Genomic DNA, 14,547 nt, shown 5'->3' with positions numbered 1-14,547 from the left:
TTACAAACAAAGGCTGGCCTGTCTACACTAGCAGCACCAATTTATAATAAATGAAGTTCTTAATTCTTATCTTTGGGCATAGCCAATTGGCCTTCTTTCTCCCAAGCTTATGTTCCTCGATTTATATTCATATATATCATGTGCACAACCTCACCAGTCACACAGTTCGGACTCTGTGAGCCGAATCAGTGAGCGCTAGGGCTGGGAGTAGCCGAGGGCAGCGGCACATAGGACTCAGTATGAGTCGTCCTCGCGGTTCCATTGGAGCTATACCCGGGCCAAATCTGGGTAGTACCCTCGGCAATATCCCAACCGAACAAAGTCCGATTGAACAGCTGCAGGGAAGCGGTGGGCTGATAGTACGGCACCTCATGACCGGCCTGATACACCCTCGTGAAGGAGAAATTGCCGAACTCGCGAGTCTCGCCATACTCCACGCCATCCACCGTTAGGGGGGTGTAGCCCGCGGCCCGGAACTGGCGGGTGTGCGTGTAGTTCACGGCCAGGGAGACGGCCTCGCCGCCGAACCAGTTACAGATGTAATCGGCGTCGCCGTAGATGAGTGACACGCGGACCGGCAGCTGCAAGATCTCTTCCAGGTCCTCGATGAAGTTCGGCCAGACGTGGTCGCCTGTCTGTTGGAATGCGTAGTATACGTCGTCGTTCGATTGCGTGTAGTTGATGTTTACGCCGATGGCGTTCATCACGGCGTCTTTTTCCAGGTATTGGTTGTACCAGCTGGGTGGGGTGGGGTCCTATTCGAGAGGATTGTATTGGTTAGAGGTGGGCTCTATTTCTCAATGGTTTGGGATGGACTTCATGTGTATAAAGGGATGGATGGATGGATGTATATATGTAGGGAGGGGTGGGTAGAGTAGTCCGTGCTTACATCAATTGGGTGTCGAATGTCATATACACCGCGCTTTCCGATATTGTAGTAGGGACTCTCTGTCAAGTGCCCGGGATTAGTCGCTTGCCATTGGAAGAGGGCTCGAAGGGACAGGTTGGTTGCAAACATACCGACATTATCTCTACACATGTTGGTGGCTTCGGTGCAGAGGGCGTAATCGCCCAACGAGGTTCGGTTCGTCTGCTTGCACAGAGCAACCTGATCTTGGCATCCGTTGGGCATCGTATTGGCGAATTTCATGTAGTTGTAGACCGTGTCGTTGACCTATTCATTCCATCCGGGGTGGTGAGCAATGTCTGGGGATTTTGAAGGCCATGACATATATAGCTGTGAATGTGTGTGTTTGATTATGGGGAAAGGGAAGACTCACGGCTTTGATACCGTAGGTGTTATTGACAGCAAACTCGGGGTAATAGCCGGCCTAAATTCCGATTGTTAGCAGTGTGATATATAGAAATGGGGATCCCTCTAGGTAATCTGGACGCATCTTCAACATACCTGAATAGCCTCATCGATTATACCGTTGATTATACCGAGAGAGTTGAAATCAAGATGAATTCCATCGACCGTGCCGTTGGAGATGCGTTCGTTTTGCTCATGGAAGTAGTTGAAGAACTAATGTCATGAGCTACCATTTATGGATACGATCCGATTCGATCTGGGTTGAACACTTACAGCCGGCCCATAATGCCTATGACAGACGGACATGCAGTCAGTATACGTGTGCACCTCGTGAGGTTGTTCAAGAACTCACCCTCCATAGCTTTCCGTCCATAAGCTGAAATCCTTGGATTTGATCCTGGAATCTAACTGCGGAAGACCCCCAAGGAATCCCTGGAGTACTTCCCAGGAGGCATGCGCAGCCAGCTCGGTAGTATCTAGATAGCTTCCACAGCTGATCAGAAAAACCTCACCCTCCAAGCTTTTTAGTGAAGATAAAGGGGAAAACGAACCAAGTAAAGTAGCATCGATCTTGGGATAGCGACCCTTGACGCCGTCGAAAGTTGCATTTTCGACCACGCCGGTCACGGGATTAATGGAGCCATTTACAGTATCGCTATACGAAAACCCTGCAGGAAACCAATGAGTCGTGAAAGAAACGATGTGTAGAATCGAGGGAATGGAGCTCACCGACGCCCAATGGCTGCGACAGGAACAGAAGATTGGAGACCTCGTTCCACGAGTGCGGGTTGAGGTAGGATTCGAAGCTGGAGTTCACATGGCAAGGGCCCAATTCTGGTTAAAGCATACGGTATCAGCTTCCCTGTCCACAACGACTATCACCTAGAAGCCAAATAGTGGCCAGAACCAACCTTCAAAAAGACCAATCAAGGAATCACTTCCCGGGCCACCGTTCAACCAGAGAGTAATGGGGGCATTTTCGGGATCGTGGCGGGCCTCGAAAAACCAAAAGAAGGTGTGCGATGTAGGCGACAGATCCACGTATCCGGAGTATGACTTGACTCCAGGAGTAGTCTCACAGACACCCTCGCTGCCGGGCTCCTTGTACCGAATGGTGACATTGTTGGGAGTTGTGATGGTCTTCACGCCAGTAGGGTCCTTGGGAAGTTGTCGTTTCCCAGCCCCTGGTGGTACATTGAAGGACCTGGTCCAGCCTGGCACGGCCAGCGAAAGCAATGACAGCGCCGTATATACACGCATATTCCCAGCGACGGAAGATGGGTCGGGTACGTATGAATATATATACTAGAGGCACGGTGCTGGAAAGGTAGAATCTAACCAAAGACCATTCCACGTCCCAGTCGACAGGCGGAGAAAGAGGGGATCATTGCGCCCATTTTATACGGTGTACAGTGAGAGCACCGGGGAATTGGGATTGGGTTCTCTGATTGACCGACGGCCCACATAGCGTGAGGGGAAAGCAAGGCGAATGCTACTCGAAGTCCGGCTTGAAAGTTGTCAACGCGGCCAGGAAGGCCGTTTCGGCACCAGATGGGGTCTAGCGACCAACACTAAGCATTTCATCGCGCAGATGGCGCCATCCTTTCTCATCCCGTCCCTTCGGTTGCCCGGATAGAGGGAAAGATAGATAGTCATGACATAAATTTTAAGAAAATATACAGTATATAGTTATTATAGACAAGAATAGTACAAAAAGAAAAAAGCCAGCCCATCCCATCCCAAGTCCATTAACACCTTTTTAGGTTTGTACACATTCATTCGCTTGACGTTAATAACCTCCTCCTGGCACTCAAAGATTCAGTCCCAGCTCGGCGTCGAGGTCGGTGCTGAGGCCTGCTGGGCCACGATCGCTATGCGCTTGCCCGGTCAGATCCAAGCCTTTACTCTCGGGATCAAACCCCAACCCATCATGCATATTATCCATATTCATAGAGTCCAATCCGAACCCAAAGCTCTTTCCGCCAGAACCACTGCTAGGGTGAAGACCCTCCTCCGCCGAGAAGAGTTCCGCGCCGGCATCGTCAAAGTTGATCAGCGCGTCGAAATCATTTTGCGTCACCTCCGCATCGTTTGCCAAGTCCATAAGCTCACTGAGACTGAGCTCGGGGTTGAAGTTGGGAATGCCAAACGCGTCTTGAGCGTAGCTCGAATTGAGGTTGTTGGTACTGCCGTTCTCACTGCCGTCCGAAGGAGGAGGGGTCGATGCGAATGCGGCGTCGTGTTCGCCGGCCAGCGCCGCAATTCCGGACGCGTCCGACTTGGGGTATGTCAGGTCGGGGATCTTCTGGGCGAGCGAATCGGGAGGCGGGGTCAGGGTGTTGAGACGCGCCGCCGTATCGAGCGTACTTCCTCCACGCGTTTGCACGTCCTGAGGCGAGACGGTCAGCTGAATGCCAGCCTTGCGGATGGCAGCTTCCAAGAATGACGTGGCAAAGTCGGCAGAGGCATAGATCTCCCGCAAACGTTGCAAGATGCGCATGCACTGGTAGAACCGCCGAAGACTGGTCGTTCGGATGTTCGGGTCGCTGGACTTGATGTCGAGAAGATGAATGATGACGGCGGGCAGCAAGACCGTAACGCCGGTCGTGGGGAAATATCGTGTGAGATCCAGGCTGTGTAGATCCTGGGCGATATTGGTGATCTCCACGGCGGCAAATCGGACCTTGCTTCTCGAAATCTCCTGTAGCTCAGCATCCGTGGAGGGGAACGGAATGGCCGGAAGCACCTGGGGACGATGTAGGGCGCTCGAGGTGGTTAGATAGACCATCTTGAGCAAAGCGCGATGCGAATGCAGAACCTCCTGGGCTTCGGTTAACTTGGAGGGGGCGGCAGGCGAGTATTGGATCTCCGCAGGAAGATGGGCCCGCCAATCTTCCAACTCCTGATCGCACCGTCGCACCTCGAACGTTTCGGCCGCCGACTTTTTGGGAACCAGCATCATGGTCGTCTCCATCGTTCCACCAAATTTATGACTTAGAACCGAATATTGGGCGGAAAGCACGTGGCTGACGCACAGACAAAGCTTGGCTTTCTCGATAAACATAAGGGCGAGCTGTTTCTGGTGATTGACGCTTTGGAGGATTTCGGAGTCGCCAACCATGTTGATAATTTCGGGAGAGAAAGGGTGGAATTCAAAGTCGTCGAGGGTCAACATAGGCACATCGCAGTCATCATCCTTGACACGCATCGGGCGCCTCATTCCTAGAGCTATCAACCGGTCGCGCGTGTACGTGCTCCACCAGATACGCTTCCACATCCGCTGGCGCCGAAGTCCCATGCGAGAATTTCCGGGATCACGGTGCAAACCGATCGTATGTGCGAGAGAGAGGCTGACACCCATCCAATGCCACGTGTCCTTTTGATCATCGGGTGTTTCGTACCAGTAGGTCATCAAAAGCAAGGATTGAACCAGCGAAATCCGATCCACCTCATAATCGAAGTCGTACAATAACCTGGCGCGCTGGAAGAATTGTTTGCGTGCAGCCTTGCGAGTCGGGTAGCCCGCGGCGTGTAGATGTTTGAGATCAATGAACGCCGTTCCTGCGAACATCACCGCCTGGAAAAGCAACAGACTCATGCGACGAATTCCGTCGTTCTGCACGATTGTCTGGAGGAAGTCCTCCAGGTCTAGGAGAGGCATGTACGTGTGGACGTAGTGGATGTAAGCTTTCAGCAACTCGTTTCGCAGTGCCACGTCGGGCACCGTCAAGGCGCCCTTCATTGCCAGATAGTCGATGTCCTCTCTCTGTAGGCGAGGTGGCAGTCCCCTGATGTAGTCCGGGAGCACAATGCCTCCGGAGCGATCACTGACAAAGGAGGGATCCAACAGCTGCTGGATCTGCGAGGTCACATGGTGGAGCGGCATAGTGGCCGGCACGGCCGGGTTTGGCGCCATTCTTCTTCGATAGCGCTCGCCCGAGCCAATTCTGCTGGCCTGGTTTTGATCTGCGCGGTACCCGGGTTAATAAACACCGACATGGAGAACCAAGCACTAGGGGAAATACGCACACAACAAATGCGGCATGTGCTGTCCATGGTCCAGGTCAACGGACCGTTGCGACGGCGAGGCGGGAGCAACGTCCGAGAGTCCATGGCTCTCGCTGAGTCTCCTGAGAAAACTGCCACCATCTTCCGACACCTCGGCGGGTGATTGACCGAGTTGTTGGGTGGTACTGTCCATCTCAACGCGCGATTTCCTGAAACACCGAGAAGATTAGCGCGCAGCTCCAGGCTGCAAGGGGCTGTCGAGGGCGACGAACTTTCTCCGTTTGCTCTCGGTCACGACACATTCCACTTGATCCAGGCGGCAATTCGTGCATGGTGAACCATTCTCGACGACGTCGCAGCGGACTTTGCGGGCCCGACAGCAACAACATGCCTTGGACGCCCGTCGTTTTACCGGACGGGAATTAGCAGCGAGGCCGGCCGTTGACGATTTGCGTTTCCCCTTGGATTCCGTTTCCACCGTATTAATTGAGGCCGATGCCGGGGTTGACGAAGTAGTAAGATCAGTCATTGTGACGAGTTGAGAACGGTGAGTTTGAATTGGGTCATTCGTCGTTGAAGAAATTGGGGGTATATAGGTACTATCCTATGAAGAGTTCGGGGTATATTGAAGAAAAGATGGAGTGGGAAAGAAGAGAAGGGGGGAAAAAAAATGGATTAAAGATGGAGGCAAGAGTGGAGAGTGTCTTTTTTTGAGTCTTTTTTTTTTTTTAACCCTTCCGCCAAAAGGATAAGATAGGGTATTAGAGGGCGAAGGAAAGAGTATAGATGTGAATCTTCAGTTTCTTTTCTTTTCTTTTTTTTTTTTCTTTAACAAGATCACGCCCACTACCAATGAATTTCGTCCCAAGGACGAAAAGCCAAGCGAGGGCCGGGGCCGGGGAGAAGCAATGGTTAAATAAACGCGCGACCCCTCCGTGAATCCTCAGTCAGGAGGCGTGTGGGTGTTGGGGATGATGATGAGCCCCGGATCCACTCGTCAAGGTTGCCTCCCCCAGACCATCCAGCAAATAACCATGGCGAAAGAGGGGAGCGCCAGCAGTGGACACTGGACAAGTATTATTTCCCTCAAAAAGGTCTAGGGAGCGGGCCAAGTTCGGCGGGGGGACGGACAGACTATCAGATTAGGCCAGTCGCACGTCGATGCTTGCTGGATCCCTCCCCACCGGCACAAGGTACCGGTCGGTATCCACTGTCGAATGAATTGATTTATGACAATTACTATTACTCTAATTATTATCTCTTTGTATCCTCAGCTGTGTCTTGTGCATACTTTTTCATTTTCACTCCCGTTCTTCAAGAAGCCGACCAAGCCCTGGAAAAAGTCAGTGACTAAGGCGGCCTCCTGCGGTAAGTTTCGGTGGAGTCCCTCTAGTGCCTTCTGACCGACGCTATGCCCGACCCGGGATGGACATCCTGACTAAGGAAACCCACCGGCACGAGCAGCGTCCAGTGTCACCGCCATGATTTGTTTCGGCCCGGTCACGTTACTGCGCCTGGCCACCACCGGAGGACCCCGGGAACCAATCACCGCCCCGGTCATTTGGTCAGTTGGCCGCCAGCTCTGGTTTAGCCCGGTTTCTGCAGGCGACATTCCCCATTCCATTTCTTGTTTCGAAGATGCGTCATTAAACTTACCTGAAAATAGATGTAAAAATAAAAATAAAAATAAGAAGAATTAAATCGAATTAAAATCAAATTGAAATCAAATTGAAACAAACACAAACCATCAAAGGGTACCCCGGTATACCGTCGACTCTGACCCGTTAGCTTGCATCCCGTGACACATGATTGCGACGCTGAGAACAGCCACCTTATGTCCTTGGATCTCAGATAGATGAAGTCCTTCATGTAGCAGCTGTGGCGTAGAAGAACGATACAGTCGATGATACCGAGGCTGGGGCCGCACAGGTAAGGTACCTGACTATGATTATACAAGAATGCCGACTGCCATGAACCGAGGCTCGCACCGATTACTCGGTTGAGCGAATCCGATCCAGGGATTGGATATCGACTCCAAGTCCCAAGGTTGATCACATCTGAATGCCGGCAGTTATGAATCTATGAACCTGTATGTATAAATTATACACCGAGTTTTGCGGTAGGGAGCTTGACATGGACACCGTACACCGCTCACATGCACAGACGCCGAGCCCAAAACCGGTTGGTTTACTGTTCTGACATTTGAGACTTTGATACTAGCGAGTAAAAAGCGGAGCTGTCTGGATTATAGAATTGAGTAATCAGTGATAACATGGGTGAACTCATAATAATCAATAGTGGCTCCTGAAGATCATCGGTGCCGTTCTATTTTGTCTCTGTTCGCTTCTGCCCAGGGTCTCGAAGTCTTCGACAGTCTGGCGTATTGTGTATAGTAGCCGCCTAACCGGCACGTCGTACGTACCCAATGGGGCACGACTCTCCGTGAGCTGCCTATTTGGGAATCGCAGGCAGCTGCACCGTGCAAAGACTAAAGCCCTTACTCGATGCCAGTTGCACGCAGCACATTATTATCATATTGTAATACTAATCTGGAGACACTACTACTAGACACTCAGTCTCATGTAAAAATAGCACCTGTTAACCGGAAGACCGTACTGAGTAGTAGATTTTATAAATCAGAACTCCCGGAGCATCCACAGAATCGATTGATTCGCCCGGGGCCGCCGACTAGTATGTCAGAAAAACACGAAAAAAATCTCCCGAGCAACGCTAAACAAAAAAGGGCTGCATTTTTAGACCCTGTTGTGAATCCTTATGGGGGACCGGCTAGGGAGAAAATTTTTTTTTTTTTTTTTTTTTTTTAAATAAAACAAGGGAAGAGCAAAATGTTGAAAAAGTAAAAAGGGCCGGGTGGAGCTGTCAGAAGCTCATCATTCATAAGCCATGAACGTGACTTTTCAAGTTTCTAACTTCTGTGGACTGTGGAGTGCCCGTGGACGGAGTTTTACTCCGTCGGGCCACCTCTGGCGGAGATGTAGTATTCCGTCGAGACGTAGATTTGCGACAGGAAAGCAAGGCAAGCACATTCTTGAGAGTATTGAGTCCACTACGGTGTATATATTTCACTGTACAGTGTATGTTCAATGTTGACTCTCTTCTCCCTTGCACATCGGGCAGGTCTTTCCCCCACGTGATACTTGACTCCTTTGGTATGCGACTGCGAGTGAGTGCCGATATACGGAACCTGCCCTGATTTTATTTTATCAGCCACTTCGAGGCGATGCAGGGAATGAACTCCGTAGGGCATCCCACAAGGCAGAGGGATCCAATCAGCAGAGAGACATTGTGGTATGCAATGAGCCGGGCTCGAGAAAATAGTCAGGTGCAGCTGACAGATGGAAAGGCGGGAGAAATGATTAACCCTTGACAGGGCTTGAATGCTGAATGCATCTAGACTGGCGGCAGAGGGAAAAGTAGCGAAGATCGGAGGTTGCAAGGAAGAGTTGGTCTGGAACGGACCCAGGAGGGGGAGGAACGGGCGATGCAGGGTGTCGTCATCAAGGATCCTCTCCAAGCTGTCAGCTCTCCGGATGGCATGCAGTTAACTCAACCAACAATTGAGCCATCCATCCCCGAGCAACCGGATCCTGGTGGAAAACCTTTGGTGCATCATGGATTGGCAATTGCATTATTGCAGAGTCACGAGCCAAACCTCTCCGATCACCACGAGGGAATTTCAGCTGGCAGCCAATAAACCGGGGGGCCTGCGGATACCCATGTGGGACTAGTCTCGTCCATTCAAAAAATCGGGTTTCGACTGAGAAAGAGAGAAACCGGATCCGCCGCAGTGCCGAAAATCGCAAGAATCCTCCCCCTCTTCTGCCTCTTTCGTTTTGAGCTTTTAGTTCTTGCTCAGTAGCTCCCAGTTCCCCCGTATTTTGTAAGCCGAAAATCCTGGAACAACCTTGGCGGCCCAACGGAGTCATCGCCAAGATATCGACTCCATACTGGACTCCGTCGATAGAACCTGGGGTATGGGGAATCGCGGAGTCAGGAGTATTCACCGGTCACCCAGACCAACGGACCAGGGCGCTCCGTATGAACCACGAGTCCACGACCTGCCTGGTCTGAGAGTCCGACACCCACCGATTTCTGCGTTAACAGAATAATCCCTGAATCGGACTTGTTGCCGTGCTCGGGGACCGGTCACCCCCACGTTCCTCTGCGGGAACCCGACTACCTTAGCTACAGAGTAGATCGCTCACCCTCCGCCAAATTTCACGACACGAGAGGGAAAGATAGGGGTCTGTGCTTGACCCCTCCCCCTCCCCCTCCCCCGCATGGATGATTTCCAGACAAGTGCCCTGTGAGTAGCTACGAAGGATGCTATGGTCAAGTACTCCACAATCTTCCGCAATCTGTTACAAGTCGGCAGGATATACTACTATAACCTATATCGAATCGCATTCATTATTTTCAGATCCCACCCGATAAACCGTGGGTTCCCTCAAATCAATTTACATCAAACGCCGCCTCCGTCGGGATATCAAAGACCAAAAGCAAGCAGAAATAAATACATAATCACATAAAAACAACCAAATGAACTCGTAGACCTCAGAGACCAGGCGTCAGTTTGTTCGTGAGGGGCATATGCATGGATTGCCTAGGATGCACATCGTGATGAGACAGAGCGGGTTAGATGCCACCACGACCCATGCGCTCGATGGAGCCCATGATGCCGCTGCGACCCGGCGTGAAGACGGCAATTCCCGATTTTCCTCCGCTATTAACTCGACCGTGACGGCTGCCTGGTGCTGCGACCTTGGGGATCTTCTTCTCGCCGGAGCCGGACCCGGTGCTTGGAGGCCGGATGCCGCCCAAGACGCTGGAGCCGCTACGGCCCAGGCTTCGCTTGAAGTCCTCCGAGCCGGTAGCCTCCGTTGAGGCCAGCCCCGGCTGATCATCTTCTTGCGGCGCCGGGGATTTGGACGAAGGCTGGTTTTGCTGGATTGCGAGCCACTCATCGACGGCTGCCACGAGCTCGCCCTTCTCGGCCCTTTCCAGCTCAAGTTCGCTGTGCAGCCGTGCGCCGTCATCCTTGAGGGCTGCCATTTCTTGTTGCAACCCCTGGATTTGAGCCTGGAGGATTCGCTTTTCCGCTTCGTGCTCCTCGTTCTCGTGGGCCAGAGTGTTGGGGGTGGCACTGGGACGTGACGTATCCGATAGTGCTGCATCTCGTTCCTTCCTCAAGCGCTCGTTCTCTTCGTTGACAGTCTTCAACTTGTCCTCGGCTGCACGCACTCGCTTGTCCCACCGCGCCTCGTAACTCTTCTTCAGCGCGCCGACCTTCGCCTCGTGCTTCTTCTTGTAGACGACGTGGAGCTCTGCTGCCATCTTCTCAACGGCATCTTGAACTTCCCTTGCAGTCTCCTCCGCCGTCTTGGTGTGGGAAGCACCTTGAGGGGCATCGCTGGACATCGAGCTGTGGGTCGCACTCAATTGAGTCTCCAATTCAACCATTCGGCTCTCCAGCTGTTCTTTATCCTTCTCCGCTTCCTCCACCCTCTTGATCAACTGCTCCCTTTCTTGTTCCCCTTCCACGATTTCGGCCTTGACCGACTGCAAAACGTTGTTCATTTCTTGACCCCTTCGCTGCCATTCGACCTGCTCGATCTCAAGTGCTTCCTTGCCGGCGGCCTCGTTGCGCACTTCTTCCAATGCCTCGCCAACTCGTCGTTCGGCATCCGCAACGGCCTGCTTAAGGCTGGATACTTCTGCTTCTCTCCCGCTCAGCGTCGCCCTGAGGGAGGAAATCTCTGAGAGGAAACTAGATTTCAAGGACTCCAGCTCTCGAGGAGTGACGGTGGGAATGGATCGAGGGGTCGGAGCGGCGGGAATGTCGAAGTCTAGCAGCGATACTTTAGGTGAGCCTCTGATCGGCTCCTGGACGACTCTCAAGGGTGAGTGCCGCGATGGAGAGTATCTCTCATTTTGCATGCTGTAGCGCTTCCTTGGGAAAAAGGTTTGCTGATCTGTCAAGTCGAGTAAATTCGGGGTTTCATGGACACCACCCTCCGCCCGATGTTCTCTCCTATTTGGTGCTGGCGATCCGATTGGGGAGCTCATGTCAAGGAGTGCGCCTTTCCTGGGAGATTTCCGAGCCACGGATGGGGTGCTTGGATTAGGATCCCGAGTCTCGGTCTCGTCGGCTTTGCTTGGGCTACCTGGAAGAGGCCGTGTAGCTTTGAGTGGGGAGTCCCCACGCAGATTTGCAAACGATGTCATGTCGGCATTGGGGACTGCGGAGAAGGTGCTGAGGCAGGTATCATCCATGAAATCATGAGAATCTTCAACCATCGAGTCATCTGCGCGGGGCAAGGATTCATTTTCTTTTTCGTTTGAAATGCTGTCGTTGTTGCTCTCACGAAGGAAAGTGCTCATTCCCTCATTATTCTTCTCTTCCATCATGCTATTGGGCTCCGCACCTCGAGGACTTGTCTGTTCAGGGCTGAAACTGGAGTCCTCGTCGGCGTAGACATTGATGTCTGGTACCTCCTCCCACCGACTGGCACTCTTCCTGAACCTCCCTTCCAAATCCTCCTCTTCGGCCTGGTCTTCCGGTCCGTACTCAAAGGAACGTTTGCGCGGAGTATTCGAGCGTTCGTTCACGCCGAGGGCCGATTGTCGTTTGATGGGGAAATCCACCGTGCAGTCTCTACCATGTTCTATGAAAGGCGAGCTAGACGCTAGCTCCGGAAAGTCATCATCCAAATCATCTTCTTCCCTGTTCAGTCCCTGCGACTCGCGCGAGGGTGTAAAGCTCAGGTTGTCCTGGTTGCCGACGTTCGCGTCATCCGCCATTTTCATAGGGCTCGAAGGCGCATTCTCAAAGCCACCGGCTTGAACGATATCCTTGTGGTCAGCGGCCGTTCCCGTAATCTGATCACCGGCGCTTGGTGAAAAGGATCGCGAGTTTTGATGCGCCGGTGTTAAGGGGGAGAGGGGTGTGGGCATGATAAGGAGCGACGTAGAAGACGACGGTAGTGGAAAAGAACAAGAGGAAACAAGAGGTTTTTATATCGTAGAAAATCACAGACCAGCCAACCCAGATAAGTGCAGGATTGGAACAGGCCAGAATTGGGTGAAGGTCAAGATGATGGAGGATGGAAGGCAACAAGTACCCGCCGAGTTGATTATTTTCATCTGTTGCCGTTGCCGGGATGGGGGGAGTAAACAAAGCTAGCCCTATCTGGGCCTAGCGTTGATGCATGTAAGGGCGGTGCACTATGGCAATATGTTCGGCCCTTCACCGCTTACTGAGTAGGCGAGAGCCACTTTACGGTGTACATCCCGATTGTTTTCTAGGCCTTTGGAAAGAAATTAAAAAGAAAATCCGAAATTTTCATAAATACAGTGCAATGATCATATAAAGCGCCTAGAACTCCATGCAAATGTTCAAATAAGCTTGACAAAAAGGAACAGCAAAAGTTTAAATGCTCCCAACCTGTTTGGTTGCGCTACAAAACTTTCCGGTATAGGCTGGTCAGGGTCATCGCGATGACTTCTTGCTTCAAAATTTACAACCAGTGATGGGTTATTCCGTATTTTTTCTTTTCAAATATCCCTCGTGGTGGGATCATTTTCCGTCACAATGATATGAACGGTCTCCTTCCATGGCTGCGTCTCATTGGGAATGTAGTGACAACGACCAGCCGGTTGTACAGTCGCAATGGCATACTTCTTTTGTTCGATAAACCATACCTGCACGGCGCCAATTATGGCAACGAGAGTGCTCGCCCACCACGCCAGTGCAGTGCAGCCGACTTTGGATCCGGTACTATACAGGTAGCCAGCGACGGGAGGGGCGATGGTGCGCGAGGCAGCGCCGGCGGATGCAGAAAGACCATTGAGCCTTCCCAAAACAGAATCGGAAGGGCTAGCTTGCTTGATGAGGATCAGCAAGACGGGGTAGTCAATGATCGAAAGGACGTTGCGAAGGGCTAAGCACGTATAGATGCCGACGAACAAGATCTTGTGGGGAAGGTATATTAAAAATGGGACAATGAAATAAGTCAAGGGATGGAGGATGGTCACGACCACGAATAGTCTCCACACCCCCAAATAGTGAGCCAGAGTCGGGAAAACCACACTCTGAATGAAGAGTGCGATAATACCGTCCGTGGACATGATCAGGCCAACAGTTGATGTAGATAGGCCAACTCCGCCGGGGAAGCTGAGAGCCGAAGTGCCCAGAGTGGAGACTTCGGTAACTCTTTTGTCCTGAAGAAAAATGGGCAACAAATGATCGAAAGTCATTGAATGGTATGTGAAAATGGCCAACGCAACTATGAGCATAGTAACCCGCCATGTGAAGATGCTTTGTTTTGTGGGCGCTTCTTCCGACTTCGAACCATCCGCATGCACCATCAAATCCTCGTTCTGATGAAGTCGGACTTGATTAAAAGTCCCATAAGATTCAACCCGCAGGTCGGCACCGGCATTGGCCGTGGCACCGGCAGTTACCAGAAGAGGATGTTCAGCAGCCAAGTCATCATTCATGTCCCTGCCGAGATCCCACGGTTGCATGTCGGGGTGCGTTTCTTGTAAGAATAGCCAGCTGAATAGCATACTGCAGAGAAGTAAGATAGAACAAACGACATTCGGCAATAGGTAAGGATAAATGCCAAAGAGGCCGTCGGGAGAGAACAAGGAGGGATAACCTTCGGCGGGTCTCGCTAGTAAGCCTCCAATAGCTGCCGCCAGAATACGCCATTAACATATCTTCTCATGCTGCCACTAATACCCGCAGAGGGTTTAAGAACGTACCTGGTCCCATGATTGTCCCAATTGACCAAACAAACGGCATCACGGCGTAGGCGCGAGCTATACCCACCAAGTCTCTGATTTAGCCGGGTCCAATCCACCAAACGAGAAAAGAAGGAAGGAGAAGTGTTCTTACGTTCATGCTCAGGTCGTTTGACCAATTCACCAACCATGGTCTGGATAACACCGATGTTTCCGTTTAGGATGCCTCCTAGCGCCCTTCCGAATAGAGCAACCCAAAAGTTCGGCGCGAGCCCAACGATGAGAAGGGAGAGCACGGTGCCAAAGCATCCGGACAGAAGCACGGGCTTGCGGCCGATGCGATCGGATAGGCCTCCCCAGATCATACCAGTGAGAGCTTCGGCAAGCGAAAAGGCGGAGATAAGGATACCGGCGTAAAAGGATGCATTTTCACCATCAGCCACGTGGAAGTCCTTGACCAT

At 51.9% G+C, this 14,547-nt stretch overlaps 4 protein-coding genes across 4 annotated transcripts; all 4 read right to left on the bottom strand.

Moving 5' to 3' along the window:
• Positions 1-185: 185 nt before the first annotated feature.
• On the bottom strand, positions 186-2,572 carry KD926_000532 (S10 family peptidase; the record flags this gene model as incomplete). Its single annotated transcript, XM_053096445.1, has 9 exons — positions 186-755; positions 890-1,174; positions 1,281-1,331; positions 1,409-1,525; positions 1,586-1,601; positions 1,665-1,788; positions 1,864-1,980; positions 2,042-2,146; positions 2,224-2,572. The coding sequence occupies 9 exons, from the start codon at positions 2,570-2,572 to the stop codon at positions 186-188; spliced, it is 1,734 nt and encodes a 577-aa protein (XP_052959602.1).
• A 550-nt stretch (positions 2,573-3,122) lies between these two features.
• Positions 3,123-5,849, bottom strand: farB1 (putative C6 transcription factor (Ctf1B); the record flags this gene model as incomplete). The annotated part of the gene is made up of 3 exons (XM_053096444.1): positions 3,123-5,278; positions 5,342-5,529; positions 5,593-5,849. 3 exons carry the CDS (start codon positions 5,847-5,849, stop codon positions 3,123-3,125), a joined length of 2,601 nt encoding a protein of 866 aa, XP_052959601.1.
• Positions 5,850-9,976: 4,127 nt separating this feature from the next.
• On the bottom strand, positions 9,977-12,295 carry KD926_000530 (uncharacterized protein; the record flags this gene model as incomplete). The annotated part of the gene is made up of 1 exon (XM_053096443.1): positions 9,977-12,295. One exon carries the CDS (start codon positions 12,293-12,295, stop codon positions 9,977-9,979), a length of 2,319 nt encoding a protein of 772 aa, XP_052959600.1.
• Positions 12,296-12,895: 600 nt separating this feature from the next.
• Positions 12,896-14,547, bottom strand: KD926_000529 (permease of the major facilitator superfamily; the record flags this gene model as incomplete). The annotated part of the gene is made up of 3 exons (XM_053096442.1): positions 12,896-13,881; positions 14,108-14,164; positions 14,241-14,547. The coding sequence occupies 3 exons, from the start codon at positions 14,545-14,547 to the stop codon at positions 12,896-12,898; spliced, it is 1,350 nt and encodes a 449-aa protein (XP_052959599.1).

The sequence above is a fragment of the Aspergillus affinis genome (genome assembly GCF_023601865.1).
Source record: "Aspergillus affinis strain CMG 70 chromosome Unknown NODE_10_length_487445_cov_86_957759, whole genome shotgun sequence".
Taxonomy (NCBI): Eukaryota; Fungi; Ascomycota; class Eurotiomycetes; order Eurotiales; family Aspergillaceae; genus Aspergillus; species Aspergillus affinis.
Note: the sequence above shows the minus strand (reverse complement) of the source record. Positions and strands in the feature narration are given on the sequence as shown.